The 24,999-nt window shown below is 41.3% G+C and overlaps 1 protein-coding gene across 1 annotated transcript in view; it reads left to right on the top strand.

The window, feature by feature from the left end:
• The window catches only part of SUCLG2 (succinate-CoA ligase GDP-forming subunit beta), a 264,080-nt gene extending 239,342 nt beyond the window's left edge, over positions 1-24,738 (top strand). The window contains exon 11 of the mRNA XM_059940153.1: positions 23,648-24,738. Within this exon, the coding sequence (XP_059796136.1) occupies positions 23,648-23,763 (116 nt within the window). The 3' untranslated portion in view covers positions 23,764-24,738. The remainder of the gene's footprint in view (positions 1-23,647) is intronic.
• Positions 24,739-24,999: the final 261 nt, after the last annotated feature.

Below are 24,999 nucleotides of genomic sequence, written 5' to 3'. Positions count from 1 at the left end.
CTACGTCTGCGTCTTTATTCCTGTCCTGCCCCTAGGTTCTTCAGAACCATTTTTTTCTTTTTTTTTTTATAGATTCCATATATATGTGTTAGCATACGGTATTTGTTTTTCTCTTTCTGACTTATTTCACTCTGTATGACAGACTCTAGGTCCATCCACCTCACTACAAGTAACTCAATTTCGTTTCTTTTTATGGCTGAGTAATATTCCGTTGTATACATGTGCCACATCTTCTTTATCCATTCATCTGTTGATGGACACTGAGGTTGCTTCCATATCCTGGCTATTGTAAATAGATCTGCAACGAACATTGTGGTACTTGACTCTTTTTGAATTACGGTTTTCTCAGGGTATATGCCCACTAGTGGGATTGCTGGGTCGTATGGTAGTTCTATTTTTAGTTTTTTAAGGAACCTCCATACTGTTCTCCATAGTGGCTGTATCAATTTACATTCCCACCAACAGTGCAAGAGGGTTCCCTTTTCTCCACACCCTCTCCAGCATTTATTGTTTGTAGATTTTTTGATGATGGCCATTCTGAGTGGTGTGAGGTGATACCTCATTGTAGTTTTGATTTGCATTTCTCTAATGATTAGTGATGTTGAGCATCCTTTCATGTGTTTGTTGGCAATCTGTATATCTTCTTTGGAGAAATGTCTGTTTAGATCTTCTGCCCATTTTTGGATTGGGTTGTTTTTTTTTCTTGGTATTGGGCTGCATGAGCTGCTTGTATATTTTGGAGATTAATCCTTTGTCAGTTGCTTCATTTGCAAATATTTACTCCCATTCTGAGGGTTGTCTTTTCATTTTGTTTATGTTTTCCTTTGCTGTGCAAAAGCTTTTAAGTTTCATTAGGTCCCATTTGTTTATTTTTGTTTTTATTTCCATTTCTCTAGAAGGTGGGTCAAAAAGGATCTTGCTGTGATTCATGTGATTTATGTCATAGAGTGTTCTGCCTATGTTTTCCTCTAAGAGTTTGATAGTGTCTGGCCTTACATATAGGTCTTTAATCCATTTTGAGTTTATTTTTCTGTATGGTGTTAGGGAGTGTTCTACTTTCATTCTTTTACATGTAGCTGTCCAGTTTTCCCAGCACCACTGATTGAAGAGGCTGTCTTTTCTCCATGGTATATTCTTGCCTCCTTTATCAAAAATAAGTGCATAGGTTTATGTCTGGGTTTTCTATCCTGTTCCATTGATCTATATTTCTGTTTTTGTGCCAGTACCATATTGTCTTGATTACTGTAGCTTTGTAGTATAGTCTGAAGTCAGGGAGCCTGATTCCTCCAGCTCCTTTTTTCTTTCTCAAGATTGCCTTGGCTATTTGGGGTCTTTTGTGTTTCCATAGAAAGTGTGAAATTTTTTGTTCTGGTTCTGTGAAAAGTGCCATTGGTAGTTCGATAGGGATTGCATTGAATCTATAGATTGCTTTGGATAGTATAGTCATTTTCACAATGTTGATTCTTCCAATCCAAGAACATGGTATATCTCTCTATCTGTTTGTAGTATCTTTAATTTCTTTCATCAGTGTCTTATAGTTTTCTGCATACAGGTCTTCTGTCTCCTTAGGTAGGTTTATTCCTAGGTATTTTATTCTTTTGTTGCAATGGTAAATGAGAGTGTTTCCTTAATTTCTCTTTCAGATTTTTCATCATTAGTATATAGGAATGCAAGAGACTTCTGTGCATTAATTTTGTGTTCTGCTGCTTTACCAAATTCATTGATTAGCTCTAGTAGTTTTCTGGTAGCATCTTTAGGATTCTCTGTGTATAGTATCATGTCATCTGCAAACAGTGACAGTTTTATTTCTTCTTTTCCGATTTGGCTTCCTTTTATTTCTTTTTCTTCTCTGATTGCTGTGGCTAAAACTTCCAAAACTATGTTGAATAATAGTTGTTAGAGTGGGCAACCTTGTCTTGTTCCTGATCTTCATGGAAATGCTTTCAGTTTTTCACCATTGAGAACTATGTTTGTTGTGGGTTTGTCATATATCGCCTTTATTATGTTGAGGTAAGTTCCCTCTATGCCTACTTTCTGGAGAGTTTTTATCATAAACGGGTGTTGAATTTTGTTGAAAGCTTTTTCTGCATCTTTTGAGATGATGATATGGTTTTTCTCCTTCAATTTGTTAATATGGTGTACCACATTGATTGATTTGCCTATATTGAAGAATCCTTGCATTCCTGGGATAAACCCCACTTGATCATGGTGGATGATCCTTTTAATGTGTTTTTGGATTCTGTTTGCTAGTGTTTTGTTGAGGATTTTTGCATCTATGTTCATTAGTGATATTGGCCTGTAGTTTTCTTCTTTTGTGACATCTTTGTCTGGTTTTGGTATCAGGGTGATGGTGGCCTTGTAGAATGAGTTTGGGAGTGTTCCTCCCTCTGCTATTTTTTGGAAGTGTTTGAGAAGGATAGGTGTTAGCTCTTGTCTAAATGTTTGATAGAATTCACCTGTGAAGCCATCTGGTCCTGGACTTGTGTTTGTTGGAAGATTTTTAATCACAGTTTCAATTTCAGTGCTTGTGATTGGTCTGTTTATATTTTCTATTTCTTCCTGGTTCAGTCTTGGAAGGTTGTGCTTTGCTAAGAATTTGTCTCTTTCTTCCAGATTGTCCATTTTATTGGCATACACTTGCTTGTAGAATCTCTCATGATCTTTTGTATTTCTGCAGTGTCAGTTGTTACTTCTCCTTTTTCTTTTCTAATTCTACTGATTTGAGTGTTTTCCCTTTTTTTCTTGATGAGTCTGGCTAGTGGTTTATCAGTTTTATCTTCTCAAAGAACCAGCTTTTAGTTTTATTGATCTTTGCTATTGTTTCTTTCATTTCTTTTTCATTTATTTCTGATCTGTTCTTTATGATTTCTTTCCTTCTGCTAACTTTCAGGTATTTTTGTTCTTACTCTGATTGCTTTAGGTGTAAGTTTAGGTCGTTTATTTGAGATGTTTCTTGTTTATTGAGGTAGGATGGTACTGCTATAAAATTCCCTCTTAGAACTGCTTTTGCTGCATCCCATAGGTTTTAGGCCGTCGTGTTTTCATTGTCATTTGTTTCTAGGTATTTTTTGATTTCCTCTTTGATTTCTTCAGTGATCTCTTGGTATTTAGTAGTGTATTGTTTAGCCTCCATGTATTTGTATTTTTTATAGTTTTTTTCCTGTAATTGATATCTAGTCTCATAGCGTTGTGGTCAGAAAAGATACTTGATATGATTTCAATTTTCTTAAGTTTACCAAGGCTTGATTTGTGACCCAAGATACGATCTATCCTGGAGAATGTTCCATGAGCACTTGAGAAGAAAGTTGTTCTGTTGTTTTTGGATGGAATGTCCTATAAATAGCAATTAAGTCAATGCTGTTTAATGTGTCATTTAAAGCTTGTGTTTCTTATTTATTTTCATTTTGGATGATCTGTCCATTGGTGAAAGTGGGCTTGTTAAAGTCCCCTACTATGATTGTGTTACTCTCAGTTTCTCCTTTTATGGCTGTTAGCATTTGCCTCATGTATTGAGGTGCTCGTATGTTGGGTGCATACATATTTACAATTGTTACATCTTCTTCTTGGATTGATCCCTTGATCATTATGTAGTGTCCTTCTTTGTCTCTTGTGATAGTCTTTATTTTAAAGTCTATTTTGTCTGATATGAGAATTGCTACTCCAGCTTTCTTTTGATTTCCATTTGCATGGAATATCTTTTTTCCATCCTCTCACTTTCAGTCTGTATGTGTCCCTAGGTCTGAAGTGGGTCTCTTGTAGACAGCATATATACAGGTCTTGTTTTTGTATCCATTCAGCCAGTCTATGTCTTTTGGGTGCAGCATTTAATCCATTTACGTTTAAGGTGGTTATCGATATATATGTTCCTATTACCATTTTCTTAATTGTTTTGTGTTTGTTATTGTAGGTCTTTTCCTTCTCTTGTGTTTCCTGCCTAGAGAAGTTCCTTTAGCATTTGTTGTAAAGCTGGTTTGGTGGTGCTGACTTCTCTTAGGTTTTGCTACTCTAAAGGTTTTAATTTCTGCGTCGAATCGGAATGAGATCCTTGTTGGGTAGAGTAATCTTGGTTGTAGGTTTTTCCCTTTCATCACTTTAAATATGTCCTGCCACTCTCTGCTGGCTTGCAGAGTTTCTGCTGAAAGATCAGCTGTTACCCTTATGGAGATTCCCTTGTATGTTATTTGTTGCTTTTCCCTTGCTGCTTTTAATATTTTTTCTCTGTATTTAATTTTTGATATTTTGATTAATATGTGTCTTGGCATGTTTCTCCTTGTATTTATCCTGTTTGGGACTCTCTGTGCTTCCTGGACTTGATTGATTATTTCCTTTCCCATATTAGGGAAATTTTCAACTATAATCTCTTCACATATTTTATCAGACCCTTTCTTTTTCTCTTCTTCTTCTGGGACCCCTATAATTCGAATGTTGGTGCGTTTAATGTTGTCCCAGAGGTCTCTGAGAGTGTCCTCAATTCTTTTCATTCTTTTTTCTTTATTCTGCTCTGCAGTAGTTATTTCCACTGTTTTATTTTCCAGGTCACTTATCCGTTCTTCTGCCTCAGTATTCTGCTATTGATTGTTTCTAGAGAATTTTAAATTTCATTTATTGTGTTGTTCATCACTGTTTGTTTACTCTTTAGTTCTTCTAGCTCCTTGTTAAACGTTTCTTGTATTTTCTGCATTCTATTTCCAAGATTTTGGATCATGTTTACTATCATTACTCTGAATTCTTTTTCAGGTAGACTACCTATTTCCTCTTCATTTGTTTGGTCTGGTGGGTTTTTACCTTGGTCTTTCATCTGCTGCGTTTTTCTCTGTCTTCTCATTTTGCTTAACTTGCTGTGTTTGGGGTCTCTTTTTCACAGGCTGCAGGTTCGTAGTTCCTGTTGTTTTTGGTGTCTGCCCCCAGTGGGTAAGGTCAGTTCAGTGGGTTGTGTAGGCCTCCTGGTGGAGGGGATTGGTGCCTGAGTTCTGGTGGATTAGGTTGGATCTTGTCTTTGTGGTGGGCAGGACTGCGTCTGGTGGTGTGTTTTGGGGTGTCTGTGAACTTATTATGTTTTTAGGCAGTCTCTCTGCTAATGTGTGGCATTGTGTTCCTGTCTTGCTAGTTATTTCGTATCGGGTGTCCAGCACTGGAGCTTGCTGGTCGTTGTTGAGTGGAGCTGGGTCTTAGCATTGAGACAGAGATCTCTGGGAGAGCTCTCGCCGATTGATATTACGAGGGGCCGGGGGGGGGTGGTCTCTGGTGGACCAGTGTCCTGAACTCGACTGTCCCACCTCAGAGGCTCAGGCCTGACACCCGGCCAGAGAACCAAGACCATCAGCCACATGGCTGCTAGTGTTGGAGGGTCTCCTGCAGAGGCAGGGAGCAGCTGTGGCTCACCACAGGGACAAGGACACTGGCAGCAGAAATTCTGGGAAGTACTCCTTGGTGTGAGCCCTCCCAGAGTCCACCATTAGTGCCACCAAAGAGCCTGTAGTCAATGAACTTTTTATGCTCTGTTATATTGAAATCCCTTGGTCTATCTTGCACAGTAAGTGGATTTTACACATGCATGATTTAATCATATGGAAAATTTTGGATTATGCAGATCTTCCAAAGGTTAACACATTTCAACATACAATATCAAAAAATTTACATCTGTTAATATCACACCATTATCAGAAAAGCTTCTAAGTATTGAGAAGCTGTCAAGGTGGTAGATGCAACTTTTCCAGAATTCTGATTTTCACTTGAAAATACAAATTTTTCTTATTCTCCACAGAATGCTAAGCTGTTTTCCTTGAAGTGGCAGACTTACTTCACTCATTTTTGAGAAAATGTCTGCCATGTATCTAAGTCTGAACAACCATAGTGTGTTCTTCACTCTTCCATGGAAAAGTGGGTGGTTTAGCTCGCTACTCAGTTATACAAATACATTGCCTCAGAACAACCGTCATAGTTTAGTATGCAGCAGAGTGCCTTTTGTATGCTTCCCATTTGATCACACAGAATATTAGAAATATGTATACTCAAGGGTTGAGATTTAATACAATTAATTTTTTTTTTTTTTTTTTTTTTTTTACTGTTCATTAAGAACATTCTTGCTCGCAAGTGGCAACTTTTCCTTGTGAATGTGAGGTGGTGAAAAATAACATGAATAACTAGTACAGATTCATGCTGCTTGATCCCATGGTAACATGCCCACAGTTTTACCCTCAATTACTTTTGCTTCATCAGGGCAGATTATTATTACTATTACTACTACCACCACCACTACTACTACTACTACTTTAAAAGTAGTTCTTACATCAGGGACTTCCCCCAGGGTTCTGTAAGCCACACTCTGAGAACCACTATAGTAGAGAAGTGAAAATAGACAGTTTAATATGAAAACTATGCAAAAGTCCTGTCCACATCGTCAACTGATTCAGATTGCAGTGATCAAGCAGCCCCTTGGATAGACTTCTGGAGTATCATTTTGGGGACAGCTTGATTTCTCCAATTACCATGCTGGTGCTGTTATTCCCTAGAGTCCTTCTTCTCAAGATAAAGTCTAGGGATATTTTGACACTACTGTGTAGCCCCGTCTTCCTTTGAAGTCAAGCCTCCAGAACAGCTACAGTCCATTTTTCTCTGTTTGCTTCTTTCTTTGTGTCTCTTTCTTCTCTCACTCTCTGCCTCCCTGAGATTCTCCACGTCACAAACTTAGATGTGCACCATATGGACTTAATAGAAGTAATGATCACAAAAGAAAAATGAAAATAGAAGGGGCTCCAGTTGGCAAAGTTTAATATGGACATTAAAACATATGATTGAATTAAAAGTTCTTAAAAATGTAAATGCAACATAATTGATCCAATTAAAAATAATTTCAGTGAAAGGAAAATGATTGGTAAGGCTTCACTGTAAAGAAAATTCATCAAGGAGTTGATGGGTTTATCAATGTAGGTATATAACTCTGATTAAAATGTTGATCTCAGACTGTTTATTAAAATGTTGATCTCAGACTGTTTTCAGGGTCAAAGTGACCAGTGAGCCTCAGGTTGTAAAAGTCATCTCTTCTTGTGTTCTGAAAGGGGAGCAGGTCTCCATAAGCAAATCATACTAGTGTCTATCACTTGGAAATGACTAGAAACTAGCACATGCTGTGGTGGACTTATTCTGTCTAGTGATCCTCCCTGTAACTCTCTTGTCAGCAGGGACGCTTAGTTATAATATTACCTTGTAGTATACTCCTAGAAAAGAAAGTTACCTCACTTTTAATTTTTCCCAAAAGATTAAAAGGAGCACTTCTCTTATTTTCACACTATGCTTATTATTCCAGAAGTAATAAATGATCCCCATCATTTAATGTATGCTTACCATATGTAGCAGGATGGTATACATGCTTAAATGTGCAAACTACCACATCTAAACTATCATTATCTCCCTTAATAATCAGTATTGACTATATCAAAGGTCTATCTGAGCTACTAGGAAGAAGCTTTGAAATGTCTAAGTCTATTAGACAGTCAGGTTTGTATCTCTCTTTTTTTTTTTTTAGATTTGTATCATTTAAATTAAAACATTTCCAAGATATATGCCTGTGTTTTTTTAATTAATTAATATGATAAATACTATGTGTAAGCCATTGAGCTTTAGGCATTAAGGAGGATGCTTAGAAATATAAGAAATGATGTCAGTTACTAGATAACTGGGGAAATAAAACAAAAAGAAAAATCAACAATACAAGCTAATATATGTAAAATGTTAACCAGTGTTTGTCCTAAGAGAATCTGCTTCTCTCTCAGTAGCAATAGCCATTGGGGTATCCCAGATAACCACCAGCCTGGCTTGTGGAGATGTTGATACCTTACAATGTCCACCCTATCAAGGGGAATTGAAGATGAGCTCAAAGAGGATGCTGGGCCCCAAATTTATCTAGCCTAAAAATGTGTAGGGTGACCTTTTCTGCCACTCGCCTCCTTTCACGATAATAGCTGCTATCCTATAATAAGCACCTAAGACCTTTATCAACAGAGGAAAAGCAGGAGAGCTTTTCACATTTCTAGAGTCTTCAGTGGTATTCTTTTCTTTCTCTTGTGGAAGTTGCACCTAACGTGATAAATGACCTTAGATAGATGCAAGGCTCTCACGCTCAACATGGTCATACCAGGGACACTCACTAATAGCCATATGTGTGATTCCTGGGAACACGGCTGCCCCACACCAAGATAAGACCTATCCCAAAATTCTATTGGTCCTGCATAATAAACAAGGGAAAATGGAAGAATTCTGCTCTAACTCTACTCTTGGCTCTGATCATAGATAACAAAATACAGAAATTTGGAGATCATATTATCCATAAAGATCCTGTAAAGGAAACTAAATACAAACCATCCTCTGTGCTCTTTATGCTAAGGGACTGAATTTCTGTCCTTTAAGTTGTGCCTGTTGTAGCTCAGCCCACGTTTATTAGCATACCCTTTATTTTATTTTTTAATTTATTTTATTGAAGTATAGTTGATTTACAATGTGTTAATTTCTACTGTGTATATATATTCTTCTTCATATTCTTTTCCATTATGGTTTATCACAGGATATTGAATATGGCATACCCTTTTTTTAAAGCTTACTCAATATTGACAACTATAATTATAGTACATTTACAGATGTGAGTTAGCAGCGAAATATTATGAAAGGAGAATTTCCAAGTTGAACATGGAAATAAGTAAGATTTGAATCATTGGAAAAAAGGAAGAAGGAGGAAATTTAGTAAAGGATCAGAAGCAAGTCATCAGATCTGTTCCATATTTGGGAGTTGGTACTGGGATCATAACAGTGGCAAAAACTGCAAGCCAGGACCTGACTAGATCAGTAGGCTGTCCTGTAGAAAGTAACGGTTTTGCAGCAACATGTTATGGGTGAAAAGAACTGAGTAGGACAATCAAGTTAGTAGCCAGAATCTACAGTATTAGGTAGAATCTAAAACCCAAGCAGATTTGCCGCATAGAGGTAAAAGTGAGTAGGAACAAGAGCAGAGGTAGAAAAAGAGATGAGAGAAAGTGGGGAGCTATGGTTTAAATCTATGACCAGGAGAAGGATGGCACAGTTGATGGACTTGGGAAAGTCAAAAGTGGAAACTAGATAGAGAGACTGGGAGAGGATGACACTAGGATCTAGTCATGCTTTGTTTGAGATGAAGCTGTAACATCAGATGGAACCTGTGTGGAGGCAGAGATGTGGGACTACAGGGGAAGATCCAAAGAGAAGTATGACAGACAAATGGATGTCACCCTCATTTTGAAGGGCCCAGTAAACCACACTCAGGACTCACTGCATTGGAAATTGTTCCCCTGCAGTACAGCTCAGTTAAAATGAGAAACCAGTCAAAACCCAAAATGTCCTGTCACAGAAAGTCTTGTTCTTAGTGCTTCCAGTGGGGAAAAAGTTGCTAACTACAGGGCCCTCTGAGGAATTTCTCTTAGACTTAATGTAAATTTTTCATTTGCTTTCCTCTGGGTCAGAGCATAAATTCTGCTCCTCTCACAAATCTCTCTGCATTCAGTTATATTTTACCCAAACTTAGAGTATGATTTGGTTCTCTCTGTTTTTCTAAACAGAGCAAACTCTTCATTGTCGGTGGTGACAGAGAAAGACAAAGTGATACAAAGAAGCAGGAATATTTTGAACAATTCTAGTGATAGTTTGTGTTTAACTTGACACTATACTTTGTTTTAGCCGATAAACTTCAAAATTAACTTTATTTCTATTAATATTAAAATTGGTTCACATTCCCAGAACACCCACTATTGTCTAGCTAGTAAAGGTGAGAAGAGACAGGGGTGTCCACCAACCCAGCATCTATGAAAAACTGAGTGACACGTAAAAACTAAGTGTGGGAGAAAAACCTTACCAGAGTCTGAATTACAATAATAAATAATTACTATTGCTAATATCTATTAGCTGCTTTCTGAGTTTTTGATACTCTGACACATGGCTGTATAGTCTGAATAAATGTGAGATTTTTAATGACCAAGATAACAAATATTTCAAAAGCCCAATACTGTGATTTGTTACTCGTTCAGCATCTGTTTCCTATAAATAAAGCAGGTGGCCTCTCTTGGCTGTTATATGGCCATTCAGAAGAGCCAAGTTCCTTGCCGTCAGTCTCACCAATTTGTGGCCCACATTTTAAAGACTCTGTTGCTGCACACGGTGTATTAGAAATGTCCTGATGTTAGAAGTTTTAATCAATCAAATCAGGCTTGTTGATTTAGTGGGATTTTGTGGACAAATCTTTGTTATCAGCTGTATAATAATTATAAGCTGTTTTTACCAGTGGATAAGGAAAGGATTACTCTCCTCTTTGAGAATGGTAACTTTATAATTACATGTATTTACTTGCCTTATCAGAATAGAATTTACCAGCTGAGACACAGGATTATTTTTATTCAAAAGACTCCTGGGTAAATTGAAGAAGCACACTTTTCGGGGGTGGTGGGGGGAGTTTAGCTTTTGTAGACAGTTGTTCCTGGAATGAATAAAGAACAAATAAAATGAAATGAGTTTTAGTTTTTCTTTCCTTTTTGAAATGTATTCATACTTGGCACAAAAATTACCTAGATGGTTAATTCAGCCCAACCCCTGATACTGTTGAGAAATGTACAGGCATTTATTGACAACTTGGTGTATTCAGTGTGCAAATGTGTTTTAGCCAAAGCTTTGGATTTCATATGGGCATTTTTATGGTTCTGGATCAGAATCTGCCAAAACTTCAAGAGAACTTTTCTTTTTTAGAATTCATTTTTCCTTCTTACTGTCCCACTTCAATCTGCAACTAACTTCTATGTCTCATATATGCCTGAAGAGGAATTTGCTTTTCTCTCAGGTGTTCATTATGATTCCAAGTTAAGCTCATAAGGAAATAATAGTGAGTCTAGATAATCTGTAGATTGGATCCTGTTTCTCTTAGCCAGATCTTCTCAATTTGATTTTTCCACCCAATACCGGAATTTTGTTTCAGCAACATAAACATTTTGCTTCTCTTTTGCCAGATGTCTTTAGAAACAGAAATCCCTTGTGGTCTCCCTCCTTATCCTTTCCAATCTTTCTAATGTTCCCTAAACTCTCTCTGAAGTTGTTGAGAACGTAAACATCCCTGAGTCAGAAACTTTGTCCTCTATTTCTCTTACTTTCTTGATAAGGCACCAGCACCTCTTATCCGTGGACACTTGCTTCCTGAAATACTGACAGATTGGAGCCACAGCCAGAGGAATGCAAATCAAGTGTTCTTAACATGGACACCGGGAAACTGCTGTGTGATGGTTTGGTCTGCTTGAGGGGAAGAGAAACCCCGAGCATTCAAGCGTTAAGAGACAGCCACAGAGCTTTCAGCTGTGTCTGTCTACTTGGCAGCCGTCCATTTGGCAAGGCATCAGTTATGCTAGGGCGTGAGACCCGGAGAGGAGATTATCCTTCTGACTCCCATCGGAAAGTAACCCTTGGCAGATTGACTGTCACCGACTAGCTTGGAAAAGTTTTCATTCAGAATGTTTGAGCCCTAGGCTTGCTGCTTACACTGAGTCAGCAGAGATTAAGGGACCCGCAGCTGAGTGGTGGCACCATCCTGGGCAGAGTGAGGGCAGATGCCCAGCAGGGCCGGCGTCTGGCTCTGTGTCTGATAACACCCCTGGCCTCTTTGCCTTTTTGCACATTTTCCAGCTGTGCTCTGTACCGAGTTTTCATCTTCTCTTCCTTTCTCAGTTCCTGCTCCCTGCAAGATGAGATGGACCTGGTCCCCGCCTGCACCCCAGCCTCACCAAGCACATCTTCCCTTCTGTCCATGTTTCAGTTCTGGTGCGGCTGTCATTGGGAACGTGGCTCCTGGAGGAGGGTTCTGACATTCTCTGTCAGGGCACGTCTCTTCTCCTCTCTCTGTTTGATTCTCATTTTTCCTCTGTTCCCACTCTCCCCATTTTCTACACACCTCGTTCCTCACCGGCCTTTCTGCCTTGCCAGTGTCCACTCACCTCTCTTCATCTCCTCCCTCCTTCACTGTCCCCTGTGGGTGCTTATTTACTGGGACCAATTACACTTCACATTGACATCTATCTCCTCTCCTCCTTTTAATCACTAGCATCTTCTCCCTGTGTCATTGGAGACAGTGACATTGGAGACAATCCTGTTCTGTCATCGAGCCTTAAATCCTCTCATTTTCAAAATCGATAAACACTTATGAATGCTTAAACTTCATCACACTTAAACCTTAGACCAAGTCTCATAGGACCTATCTAAAGTATTAGGCTAGTTAAAGTTTTTTGAGATCTAATATTTAAGTTTCCAGACAAAGAATCTACTATATTTGGCAATTTGAGTTTTCATTTTACCCCTAGGTAGTTCATGTGACTAACTGAAATTTATATCGTGTTGTACATCTGCTGCCTTGCGCAAGAAAAAGCCTACTGCACCTGAAGAAAGTAGTCAGTGTAACTACAGGACTAGGCCTCCTTTAAGGAAGATGGCCTCTGTGTTATGCAGTGTTTTGTTTTTGTTTTATTTTTATGGATGTAATGACTTCATTCTCCGACCACCTTAGTGAAAAGGAGGTTTAGTGTAAGGCTTTAATGGAATTGCACCTGGAAAGCCCCCTACTCAAACCTTCTCACTCCCTCTTGTTCTTTCTTGGTGCCTCTACCCCCTCAGCCTCTCGCTAAGGCCAGCCTGCTCCCTCTGTGTTCCCTAGAAGTGTAGATCGCACAGGTCATCCATCTTTTAAGCTTATTAATAACCATCCCTCCTGTTGTGTACAGCCCATCCAACTAGGCCATGTTGTTAGGGTCTTTGAGGGGACCCAACAGATTCTTCCCCATCTGGGTTCTGATCCTGGTGAGAAATAGGAAAAAAGACTAAGGAAACCAAAATAGCACCTTCATTTCTAACAAAGAAGTTGAAGGAGGTACCTTACTATATGCTAACAGTGAGCTTTCTTACTCTGAACCCCAGAATTAGGCGGCTCTCCACAGCCATTCATGGCCACTGCTGGCCTTGGGCAGGTCTCCCGCCCCGGGGCAGAGGATGACCTGGGCTCACTGTGAGGAGCATGTCAAAAGGAAAGGCAGAGGAAGGGGCGGGGCTGCACATGCCAACTTTCTCCTTTCACACATTTCAGCCAGATAAGTCTCTCCACTGCCACCGTAGAGCCAGTGAACGTCAAAGAAGAGACAAGGCATATTATGCCAATGACTGCCCCTCCGCACGGAAGGAGATGCCCCCTCAGGTACATTACAGGTCATTAGTCTCCTTAGGAGTGGGCTGCCTTTTGGTCAGGTGCCCACCCCAGTCTAGGTGATGGACATCTCTTCAAAAACAAGAGCCCAAAGTTGATTTCCTGAGCAGAAGCTGGGGGTGGAGCACTTGAACAAGGCACATGGCAGGTGTGGGGATGGGCATATCCCGCGTCCTGCTCATGACCTCACAGTACCACCCTCTGCTCCCTGAGTATTTTCTCCGTGACCACTCAGTTCATTTCTTCATGCCTCAGGTTCCTTATATAACCCTTGAAAGTCATATTTGATCAGCCATCAGTGAGAGAGAGAGAGAGAGAGACATTGCTATCAGGGAAAAGACTGAAGCAGATTCAGTCTGTGCTGTTTTACAGGTGACAGGTGAAATAAGCCTCTCCCAGAGAGCGCCACCTTGAGGCTGTCTGGAGGCAGAGTTACCTAAGCAGAGAGACTAACTTTCTCGTGGAATGTTTTAGAACAGGGAAGACAGATAGCTTTCATCTCATGCCACCTTCTCTTTATTAGCAGTGGCTGCCTGCGGCCTGTACCAAGAAAGATTCTGAGACTATATCCCAGCTCAGCAGAAAAGAGTTCTCTGATCGTTACTGATGTGGGTAAGGAGAGTGAGGGCCCTTGAGCCAGCTAGTGGCCATTGTTGATTCAAAGAGAGCATAGGTGGGACTTCCTTCCCTAGAAATACAGCTGCCCCTGCATCAGAAGTAGGAAGTGGGAGCTTCAAGCTGGAGTAGCACCAAATGAGGCTGGGCCACAGGGCCACAAATTTGGCTGGTGTAGCAGAAAGGTGTGCAGACTTTTTCTGTAAATGGCCAGATTTTAGGCTTTTTGAGCCATGTATTCCCTGTCGCAATAACTCAGCTCTGCCATCGTGGTGCCAAAGCAGCGTAGACAGTAAAGAAAGGAGTGGGCCTGGTGGTGCCACAGTAAATCTTATTTTACGAAAGCAAACAGTGGGACATAGTTTGTTGCCTGGTGTAGAGAAGAGACCAACATCAAGATCTAGAATTCTGGAAACTTCCCATGGTACCAGTGTCTAAATCTCCCTCCATCCTCAGCTCTGAAAGACGTCGTTAGGAGCCAACAAAGCATTTGACAGGCAATATTAAGCTCTCCGAATCTAACTTCTTCGCAGGAAAATATTAGCAATGACGTCTACTCAGGAAAATATTTCTCCCAGATACATTCAGAGCCTGTGCAGTGATACAGTCACATCACTTCTTAGGCAGCAGTGGAGTTCCAAAGCCAGCGTTTCAGACAGAAGTCTCACACCACCGAAATTACCTGTGAAAATTCCTGCAATCACCTTAAATTAGAATATATCAATACATGGATTGAAAGCCATGAGGTAGACTCAAGGAAGGCGTGAAAGGGAAGTCCACATGCAGATAGATAAGGGCGTATGTAGGAACGCTCCTTCTTTATAAGAACAGCCCTATCCCAGCAGGTGCAGAACTGTAAAGTGTCCTACTTACCAGAGGGTTCCTCCCATTTTAGTTTAACATTAAGGCTCCTGTACCTTTGGTTTGCATTAATATCTGTGTTACTTTTTTGAGAGTTCATATAGTTGAAAGCAAGAGCATAGGTACCTGTCATAAGCCCTCAATAATAATATGTCAGACTTGATCCTAGACCTGCTTGCGTGATCATAAGCGCATACACACCATTCATGGAAACGTGGTAAAAAACCTGGCATTCCGCTTCCTGCCACCGCCTGCTGTCATCATAGGAATGCCTGTCACATTCACACCCTGGGCATTCGGTTTTTTCTTACCAAGGGAGAAGAAATCATTGAGGGAAGTAGGTGTGCATGATACAGCCCCACAGGCTATCTTATGCTATCTTCAATTTTTATAAAATGTGATACAAGGTATTTCAGTGAGATACTCATCCAGCTGCAGTAACTTTCCCAGGTTGCTCAGCTAGTTGGTAACAGAGCGAAGTTTAAATCTCAGCTTCCTCATCTGTGAAATGGGAATAAAAATATGGCAGCCTCACAGGGTTATTGTCAGGAGCAGATTAGTTTTAAAATAACCTAGAATGATGCCTGGCTCAATAAATGTCAGCTGTCGTTTTTATCTGAGCTCTTGTCCACAACTCGAGTGATGCCACATGGATGGACTCCGCTGGTTGCCTGCAAGGTGCTAGATGTAAGATGCCCATCGTCTCAGATGAATGAGGGCCACTGATGCAGCAGGAGCTTTGCCTCTCATCCTCAATGAATGATTCCATTTCCAACAGTATAATAACAAGACACAAGAGATGTGATAAGCTTTCTAGTGTCACCAAGAAAATGGACCTTCTCTCTCTGATTGTCACTTGAAAGAATAATGGAGGAGGACCAAGGGCACAGGGACCGTGAACATTTGAGGAGGAATCTGCTGCTTCATAGAATTTGCTTTGCTTCCACTGACCTCTCCTGTCCCAGGGGGAGGGAAAAAAGGACTCAGTTATTCAAAGCAGAGGTCGAAATATTTTAGGATTTATGAGCCATGCTGTTTCTGTCACAAGTCCTCAGCTCTGCCACTGTAGCACAAAAGCAGCCATCGACAATCTGTAAATGAATCACTTTGGCTGTGTTCCACTGAAACTTTATTTATGGACACTGAAATTTGAATTTCATGTAATTTTCATGTATCACAAAATATTATTCTGATTTTTTTCCCCAACTGTTTAAAAAATGTAAAAACTATTCTTAGTTCCCAGGTGGTACAAAAAGAGGCAGCAGGCTGGGTTTGTCCCCCAGGCCATAGTTTGCTAGCCCTGACAGCACCAGCCGGAGAGTCAGATCTGTCACGGTTCACTGGTTGTTTGACTGAGCAAATTATCTCACATGTCATGAACTCAGTTGCCTCTAGTGAGAACAAGAGACTTATCCTAAAGGAGCCCTGGGATTCCTTCTAGCACTAAAAGGCCAAGGCTGTGTGGTTGTCATGTTGTTTTACAGTCAGACAAACCTGGGTTCTAGTCCTGGTTCAGCCTGTGATTTGCTGGGGGATGTTGGGCAAGTTCCTAAGCCTCCCAGTGCCTCGGTCGCCTCATCTGTAAAGTGGGGATAAAAATGATGTCAACTTTAGGGTTGCTGTGAAGATTCAACTGATAGGATACTTGTGAACCCCTTTAGTCACTTGTCCAAAAAACATTTATTATACCTAGCATATACTGAATAAGTGCTAACTTATTATTCTTTTTAAAAAAGCTGAATTCCTATTAATATAATACTTTTAAAAAGACAGCTTCTGCACCCTTTGACTAGAGAGTGGTTTTCTTCACAGCCCTGTGATAAAAAGCTGGCTGGAGTGGCAGGGAGGGGCTGCACCTTTTGAACAAAACCCTGTAATTTGTATCCACTACTGTTGTCTTCTCTCCATGTAATGAAAGCAAAGAACGAATTTTGATAAATTAACCTGGCATCTCTGTATACAGCTCTCTCACTCCACCCAGTGGCAGGAAGTCAGTGGTAAATCGTGCAGAAGAGGTGGAGAATTTTTAAAGATTTTAATAATTATTATTATTCTTTTTATAATATCCTCTACCAATAGAGCAAGATTTCATTTTAAAATCGGTCCCCTTTGACTCTCTATGTATTGCTGTTCTTAAGGCATGCAGTGGGTAGGTAACGATTTAGCTGAGTGGCTTTCAACAGGCAGATATTAAGAAATGCCTAAAGTTCGACCAGCATGAGTTGATCAGTTAACTGTATAGGTGGTTGTTAAAAGTGTTGTCCTGCAGCCTCATTAAAAAGCAATGCAGCGTTTAATAAATATTAGAGCATGTCAGCAGCGCAATTTAAATGTGGGGAAGAGATCAATTTCCTTTGTAATTGGGTGCACAGGCATAAACAGTCTGTTTGGAACTCTTGATTCTGTGTCACGGTTTAAAGCAGCTATGATGGTTTCTATTTAGAAATAAAGACTGGGGAGGGAATGGGAGATGTCAGCCACTTGGTGAATCAAGAAGAAACTAACCTGAAATGCTCACATAATATCATTAACAAAAGGAATCCGCAAACGAGCAAGGCTCCCTCTGTTCCTCTTTTCTTTTCCAGTGACCTCATTTCAGTGACTGCTGTTTTTCTTTCTAACCCTCTTCTCTGTGCATCCCCACTTCCCCTTACAGCTGCTCTCTCAACAGGAACCAGGAAGCGACCTGTAATTCCTCTCCAAGGCAGGGTCCGTGGGCAGCAGGGCCTGCCCTGGCTTTGCTTCTCCCTGGCCTGTCCCTAGCCCTGCCGGCCGAGGAGAAGCCAGTCAGGGTGCTGGAAGGGAGATGCTGGCAGGGTCAGGGTAGGGCTGCTGCAGAAGGGACTTGGCAACCTCACTTGTTTTCCCCTCACTCTCTGACTCTTTGTCTCTCATTCTCTTAGTTGTCTCCGTCTCTAGTCTCCTCTTTCATCCCTTCTGCCTCTCTCTCTCTCTCTCTTTTTTTTTTTTTTTGTCTCTTTCCCTTTCTCCCTCTCTGTCTCTCTCGTCTCTCTGTGTCTCTCTCCTGCCTCTCTTTCTGTTTCTTTCTTTCCGACTCTCCTGCCTCAGGCTCTGCCATGCCTTCTGTCTCATCTGTTCTCTGTCTGTGTGTGCTTCTCTCATTCCTGCCTCTGTTTCTGACACCCCCCCACACACACCTCACGTCACAGATTTGCATCTGACCAAGGCCCCTCTGTATGTGCCCCCTTCCTCCTCATACTCCTGTGCCCGAGCTTTATATTTCAGAGCGAGGTTCTCTTCCAAAACTGCTTGGTTCTGAGCATGCCTAGTATGTGCTTAATAATTAAGGCTGTAATTAAAGTGTAACTGCAAGTATAATTAAAATTCACTTTAGTGGATCCTGGAATGATGAAGCGATTAGGCAGTTTGATATGGCCCTGCAGGAGTAGCTGGAGGGAGAGAAGGGCCGTGTGTTTGTGTGGCGCTGCCCCACCCTCTCTTACCCCGGCCCCGCTGGCTAGTTGTTAACATTGAGCACAGCAGCCTCTGGTGCCTGGGCAGCCGGCAGTGACAGCAGCTTGGAGTCCTCCTTCAAGGGCACTCAGTACAGCCAGTTAATACATGGACCTTCTTAGAGAAAGAGGCCACGACAGAAGCCCTTGAGAACTTAGAGAAAGCTCAGGAGCAGCCCTCCTCATTTGCTCTCAGGCCATTTGGGATTTTGATTTCAACCTCCTGAAAAAGCGTTATTTGGGGGTGTTGGGTCAGCAAGGTGATGAGAAGAGGACTCATCCACACTTGCTGTCGCCTGGAGCACACTTTGTACGGATGAGCCCATCTGTAGTTATTCAGTCCATCTACAGGCACATCCTGTGTGTGGGATACTGTGCTGAGCCTGGAGGTACGCGGTGAGCAAGGCTGACCAAGTGGCAGCCCTCGTGAAGCGTATGCTTAGCGGGGACAGAGCAACATCAATAAGCAGTCCAAATAGTGCTGTGATTTTAGATGTACAAAGTATTCTAGAAGCTCATCTTACAATCCCCTACTCTGGATTGGGGGTTGGGATGTGGTGACAAGAAGGCATCCCCAAAGAAATGTCATTTAAACAGGTAGCTCATGGGCATATGGTGTCTGCCCAGCAGAGGGGGCAACAGAGCTCCGGTTGGAGGGCACAGCAGGCCAAAGCCCCAGCTTGTCTGCAGGTCCACAGATTTCTTTGTCAGTCATTTTCCCCCTTGGGAATATCTGGTGCTAAGTTGGGTGCTGAAGAGGGGATTAATTAAGGAACTGGCTAGTTGGTTATATCAATCCATTTTTCCCTCCCCCCAAAAAGTGATCAGGAGCTTATTTCAACCATACACATGGAAAGGAACTCAGCTAACCATGAACAAACAGTTCTTTCAGTGGGCAGGAACCATAATAAAGTTGGCCCTCAGGAGGAGGAGGGTCTGACTTGGAGGCAGACCTCAGGAACATCATTCCAGCACTTGTCTCTTCACTTGACTTCTTCACCCTCTGAGTATTTGCACAGACTTTCTCTTATCTGCTTACTTGTGACTGGTAAGTCCTTTTCATGCTACTACTTTCTATTTCATGGAAACTACTCTTTGAGATTCTCTGGAGAGCGAATCTAATTGGACAAGCTAATGACCGTGGTCTGTGTTTGGACCACCCTTGGGTCAGGTGCAGTCAGTGTCTTGGGAACAATCGAGGTCCGCCTTGGGACAGAGAATACCCCGTGGTCCCTCATAGAACAGGGGACAGTGGGGATGGAAGGTTTAGCCAGAAGGAGAGATTGGAAAGAGGAGACATCCTAGTTGTATGTGATCCTTGTTCTTAAATAACTTATAGCCTCGTTGAGGTTCAGATGATCTCATGCATGGGAAAGTGCTGTGTGTTTTAAATGTCAAACAGGAGTCACCAGGAAATCAAAATAGAGTCTGAAAAGCAAAGGATTTTGAAACCAAATCCTGCCAATCAGTCACTAGGCCTCAGTGCTCTTGGCTTAAAAAAAAAAAAAAAAAGAACTGATTTATAAACACCAAACTCACAAGTTCATTTAGAAACATAGATCTCACAGAGTCCTTGTAAGGGTCAAATAAAGTAATGTGGGAGGACTTTGTAAATCAGAGATTTTTTTTATTGTTGTTATGATGATGATGATGACATATTTACAAAATCATAAGAGGGACTTATTCAAGTATAGCGTGGATGTTTCAAGCATTGTTGAATGCTCATTGCACTGCTTCCTAACTATGACTAGCCATGCTTGCTAGACTAGCCTTTAACTTATTTGTGCCTCATTCCTCTCCTCTGCAAAAGGAAGATAATAATAGAAGCTATCTCAGGGTTGCTACTGAGGAACAAAGGAGCTAGTGTACTTAGAACCCCAGAACAATGTGTGACCCATGCTAAGTTATAGCTGCTATTATTGCTTTTATTATTATTATGGCTACTACTAGCACAGCTAATTCAGTCCAGTTAGACAGAGCTTGGCAGGCGTGGGTGAGACCTGTACCCACAGGAGGAATCACATGGAGGAAAGGTAGATTAGAAGGTGAGGAGTGTTCAGGCAGATGAGACTGCCTCTTGGGGTGATGCATGGGGATCTTGGGAGCTGTGTATTGAGGAAGGAAGAGGGAGAAGAGCCTTCTGTATCTTAGCAGAGATTTCTTCCCTGGCAGGTTGGAGGCCAGGTGGAGAGTGAGTGCTGGTCCATGTCTCTGTTGAAGGAGATAAACATTTCCATATTTAACTTGCACTGACCTCCTGGTGCAAAGACTGATTCAATTCTATGTCTGTCAGGACTTTGATTCACGCTGCGTCACTACTCCATGAAAGCGCTGCCTACAGGTTAATGTTGGAATCCCTTAGCTTGGTACCCAACACCTCCCACAGTGTGATCCTCTGTCCTACTTTTCAACCTCTGGGACCTTGGCTGAAACTTTACCAAATGAATCAAAATGCACAGTGAGGTTGTTCTTAATGAAATAATAAATCTTTACATCTGCATTAAGTTAAGTACCAGTGTGAAACAAATTGCCCCGAAATTTAGCTGATTAACCTAAGGAACATGGATCATCTCGAAGTTTCTGTGGTGGGGAATCCAGGGCTGGCTTAGCTGGGTCCTCTGGCTCAAGGTCTGTCACAAGTACAATCACATTGTTGCAGCCTGGGGTCCTGTCGCAGCCTGCCTTGGGGAGGGTCGCCTCCAGGCACAGTCACATGGTTGTTGACAGGATGCAGCTCCTCTTGGGTTGTTGGAATGAAGGCCTCCGTTCCTCCTTGGCTTTTGGCTGGAGGCTGCCCTGAGTTCCTTGCCTCGTGAGCTTCTCCATAGGGCAGCCCATCGCCCACAGCGTGGAAGTTGGCTTCGTCAGAGTGAACACACAGAAAGTGGACTTTGTCTCAGAAGTGACCTTCCATTACTTTTGCTATATTCTTGTTCATTAGAGGCAGGTCCTGGCTCCAGCCCACACTCAAGGGGCGTGAGCACCAAGAAGTCGGGATCAATCATTTAAGAGTCATTTTAGAAGCTGCCTCCCACCCTTACAAAGTAGTCTGTTAGTTAAAGTAATGCTCACTCCCGTAACAACAGGTATGTGCTGAAATGTCAGAGGCAACATACTAGAAGTTTCTTTCTCACTCATATAAAGTCGGAGAGGGTGAGTGAGCCAGGTGCTCTGCTCTACAGGGTTACTCAAGCTTCCGGGCTGAGGGAGTCATTGTCATCTGAAAAAAGTGTCTTCCAAGGTTGTCTTAGCTGACAGCATTCCAGAAGACAGACGAGGAAAACCAAGAGAGAGAGAATATAGAGAGTACCAATGGAGATGTTATGGGCATGTTTTTCATTTCTGCTCACAGTGTATTGGCCAGAACTCAGTCACATGAGCCTCCCGCCTGCGAGGGGACCCGGGAAATGCAGTTCCTGTTTGGGCAGCCACTTCCCAGCAGTAGCTCTCTCCCCCCGTAGCAGAGGAGCATGGATCTTTGGAAGACAGCCAGCCATGACTGCCACAGAGACTTCGCCTTTTACCAAATGCTTTCACATGTATTATTTCATTTGCTTCTCATGGCAACCTGTGCTACCAGCATTATTACCTCATTTTAAAGACAGGGAAACAGACCAGCATGTCGTTAGAACATAATTAAAGAGAGCAGGATTCAAGTACCATGTCTGCCTCTTACAACCTGTGTGACTATGAAGTTCCCCTGTGAACCTCTCTGTGCCTCAGTTATCTCATCTGTGAAACAGGGACAATGGGATTTATTCATAGTCATTGTAAAATTTTCATATGCCCCATGTAAGTCACTTAGCATTATATCTGGTATGCAAGATTAGCATTGCACTGGTATGCAAGTGTTTAATCAGTATTAGTCATGAGGAAGATGATCACAATGTTATGTCTGGAGGTAAAGAAGTTGAGGCGCAAAGGAGTTAAATGATTTACCCAAAATTTTGCAACTAATAAAGTGCCCAGCCAGGATGGGTGGCTGGGAATTTTAGGTAACAACTTCCCTACCTTTCTTGCTTGCCCTAGAGCAAGTTCTTGCTTGCCCTAGAGGCCATTGGTCAGATTCCTGTGTAAAGTTGCAGTGAGTCAGCCTTGACCCGAAGACACAGTGCCCAGTGTCCCCTTCCCCATGGCTCTGGTGGACCCAGGGTCCCGGGAAAATCAACACTGTACCACCTTCCCAGCTCATCTGCTCCTCCTTAACTTGGCCTCGGCCTTTTTGTATGAAACATGCTGACCAAGCACCTCCTTTTAATTTATACTCTGAGGTCCTCCAAGGCCTATATTTCAAGGTCTTTGTTTATAAATAGGCTCTGTCTTGCTAACTAGATGAAAGCACGGGAGATGATGTAAGATGAGATGTTTCTTTAAGACACTTAAATTTTATCACATTTCTCCCAGGGGCTTGTTCACACTGAAAGAAGAGAAAAGCATTTCGCATGTTAAATAGTCATCGAAGAACACATTTGGGTAGGGTAGCTTGGCCCGCAAACGCTACAGATCCACAAGGAATGGCCAAGAGACATCATCAGAGGCTACAATGTTCATTTTCATGGCATCTGAACTTATATAGAGTGGGGAAGAAGCATAAATGGACACATTGAATACTGTCATTGTCTCCAAGCAGTGGATTCATGGCCTTAGGTGGGCAGATTCTCTGAACTTCAGATCTCAGATTAGGTCACAACTCAGACCCTTCGTTTCAAGAGATCATTAAGACAAAAGACTTCTGGAATGGGGCAAAACCACATTAAGTCCACTTGAGTGTGGATTATCAGCAGAAATTTCAACTTCTATCAGTAAAAAATGTCCATTAGCCTCTTGCAAGTCCTATCTTTCATCTTTTTTTCTAGCTGGACCATCACTTGATACAGATCTTGTCACATCATCTTTCTCGTCAATGACATTGATTAGAACCTGAATTTAATTTAGTTCCTGGTGAAAAGCCACAGATAGATTAGTCCTGAGCATCCTCATGTATTACTGCCAGTACTCCATACCATCCCAACGCCTTGATTTACCATTCTCTTGCTCATTTTTTGTGCATAACTTTTTCTTTAGATTCCGTATTCAGACTATTCAATCAAAGGATAAATCCATTTCAGAATATTTTCCTCTTTCAAACTAGTTGAACAAGGTGTTGTTAATCTTTCTTTGTTCACAGTCTTCTAAGAACCTCATATTTCCATTTTTTTAATGCCAGAGAAAATATAGGCAGTATCTTTTTTAATGCCAGACATTTGAGGTGAAAAGAGGAAAAAAATAAATGTGTCATCTGGATGTATCTAAATAGCCAGATCTGGATCATAAAAAGCTGAACTGAGTTGTAATTAAATGGTGTTAGGAGACTCGGGCATCCCATGATTTCAAATTGTACGAAACGTCCTGGGGCACCACCTCCAGTTCCATCTCAGTGACTGTACACCATCCCCCCACCCCCTTCCAGGAACCAATGTGCATGAGGCCCAGAACATTCTCAGTAACAGCGGACTCCCCATTACTTCGGCCGTCGACCTGGAGGATGCAGCCAAGAAAGCTGTGGCCAGCGTGGCTGAGAAGTGATGTCTTTGTCCTGATCCCTTGGAAGAAGAAGTGCATTTACCCATAAAAAGTGATGGTTCTCTCATCACTGTGAAGAAAATGGTTATCCCACTGGGGAAAAAACGGGGAAGGGAGGAGCAAGAATCGCTGTATAAGAAACTCCAATCTGTATTTTCTTGAATATCTAGACAGCCTAAATAATCTGATTTCCCTTATAGTCTTCATTAAATTAATGCCCTGCCTTCTAATACTTCTCTGTCATGGTGAGCTAGCTCGGTAGGCATTATTTTGCCAACTTTGGGGAGCAGTCTATGTGGCCAACCAGTGTGCATGTGAGATCAGGCCCTGGTTCATTTACAACAATTTTGGTGCACATTTCGTCCTGTGTAATAAAAAAAAATAAAAAAAGAAAAAAATCACAGGCTGTAAAAAAAAACTCAGATAAGATTACATTTAACAGTTTTACCACCAAAAGGTGCAGCTAAGACATTGAAACAAATAGGTGTTATAAACTGCAACAGTTTTTACAATTTCCAACTCCAACATGTTTAGAAAATCCATAAATATTACAAAATATATTTTACAATGAAAGATCTGCAGTCAATACCCCATACATGTATCCTACCATTTGCCTTAATATTGAATATACTGTTTACCTCACACTAAAAATAAAGCCAGAAGCCTTATTTGTGATTTTGAAGTAGAAGTTTCTCTTTTAATATCAAAACTGAAGAAGGTTGATTCTTCTGGAAATCTCTGACTGTCATTTCAAGATGAGACAACACTGAAAATTAAATTATGCTGTGAGTGTCACTGTCTTCTCTCCCCTCCCATTTTCCCTCAGAATCTACCACCTGGGAAAATGTAATTGGGAGAATGTGGCTTTTTTGCAGTGTCCATTTTTATGGTGGGAAAGAATGTGATTTAGGTTTTTGTTTAAATTTTGGTAAATTTTTATCTGTACAGAAATTCAAATAAAATCCTCTGTTTTGTAAACTCTGATATCTGTGTTTCTTATTTTAATCAATTTTATTCCTCAAACAATTTTTTTCTTTTACTAAGACACTAGCCTTAGTGTCTTAGGCATATCTCCAAAGTTAGAAAATTTGGGTTGTCCCAGGATTATTCCAGTTCTACTCAACTTTATCAGCAGCCGTATCTGTTAAGAGATTATTTAATGAAAGAATGAACGTTATATACACACCAGAAGCCCAGGTAAGTGCCACAGATGTCTAACAGGTTAAAATGTGACCTCAG

The sequence above is a fragment of the Balaenoptera ricei genome, chromosome 11 (assembly GCF_028023285.1).
Source record: "Balaenoptera ricei isolate mBalRic1 chromosome 11, mBalRic1.hap2, whole genome shotgun sequence".
NCBI classification, from domain to species: Eukaryota; Metazoa; Chordata; class Mammalia; order Artiodactyla; family Balaenopteridae; genus Balaenoptera; species Balaenoptera ricei.
This window is presented reverse-complemented; position numbering and strand designations above follow the sequence as displayed.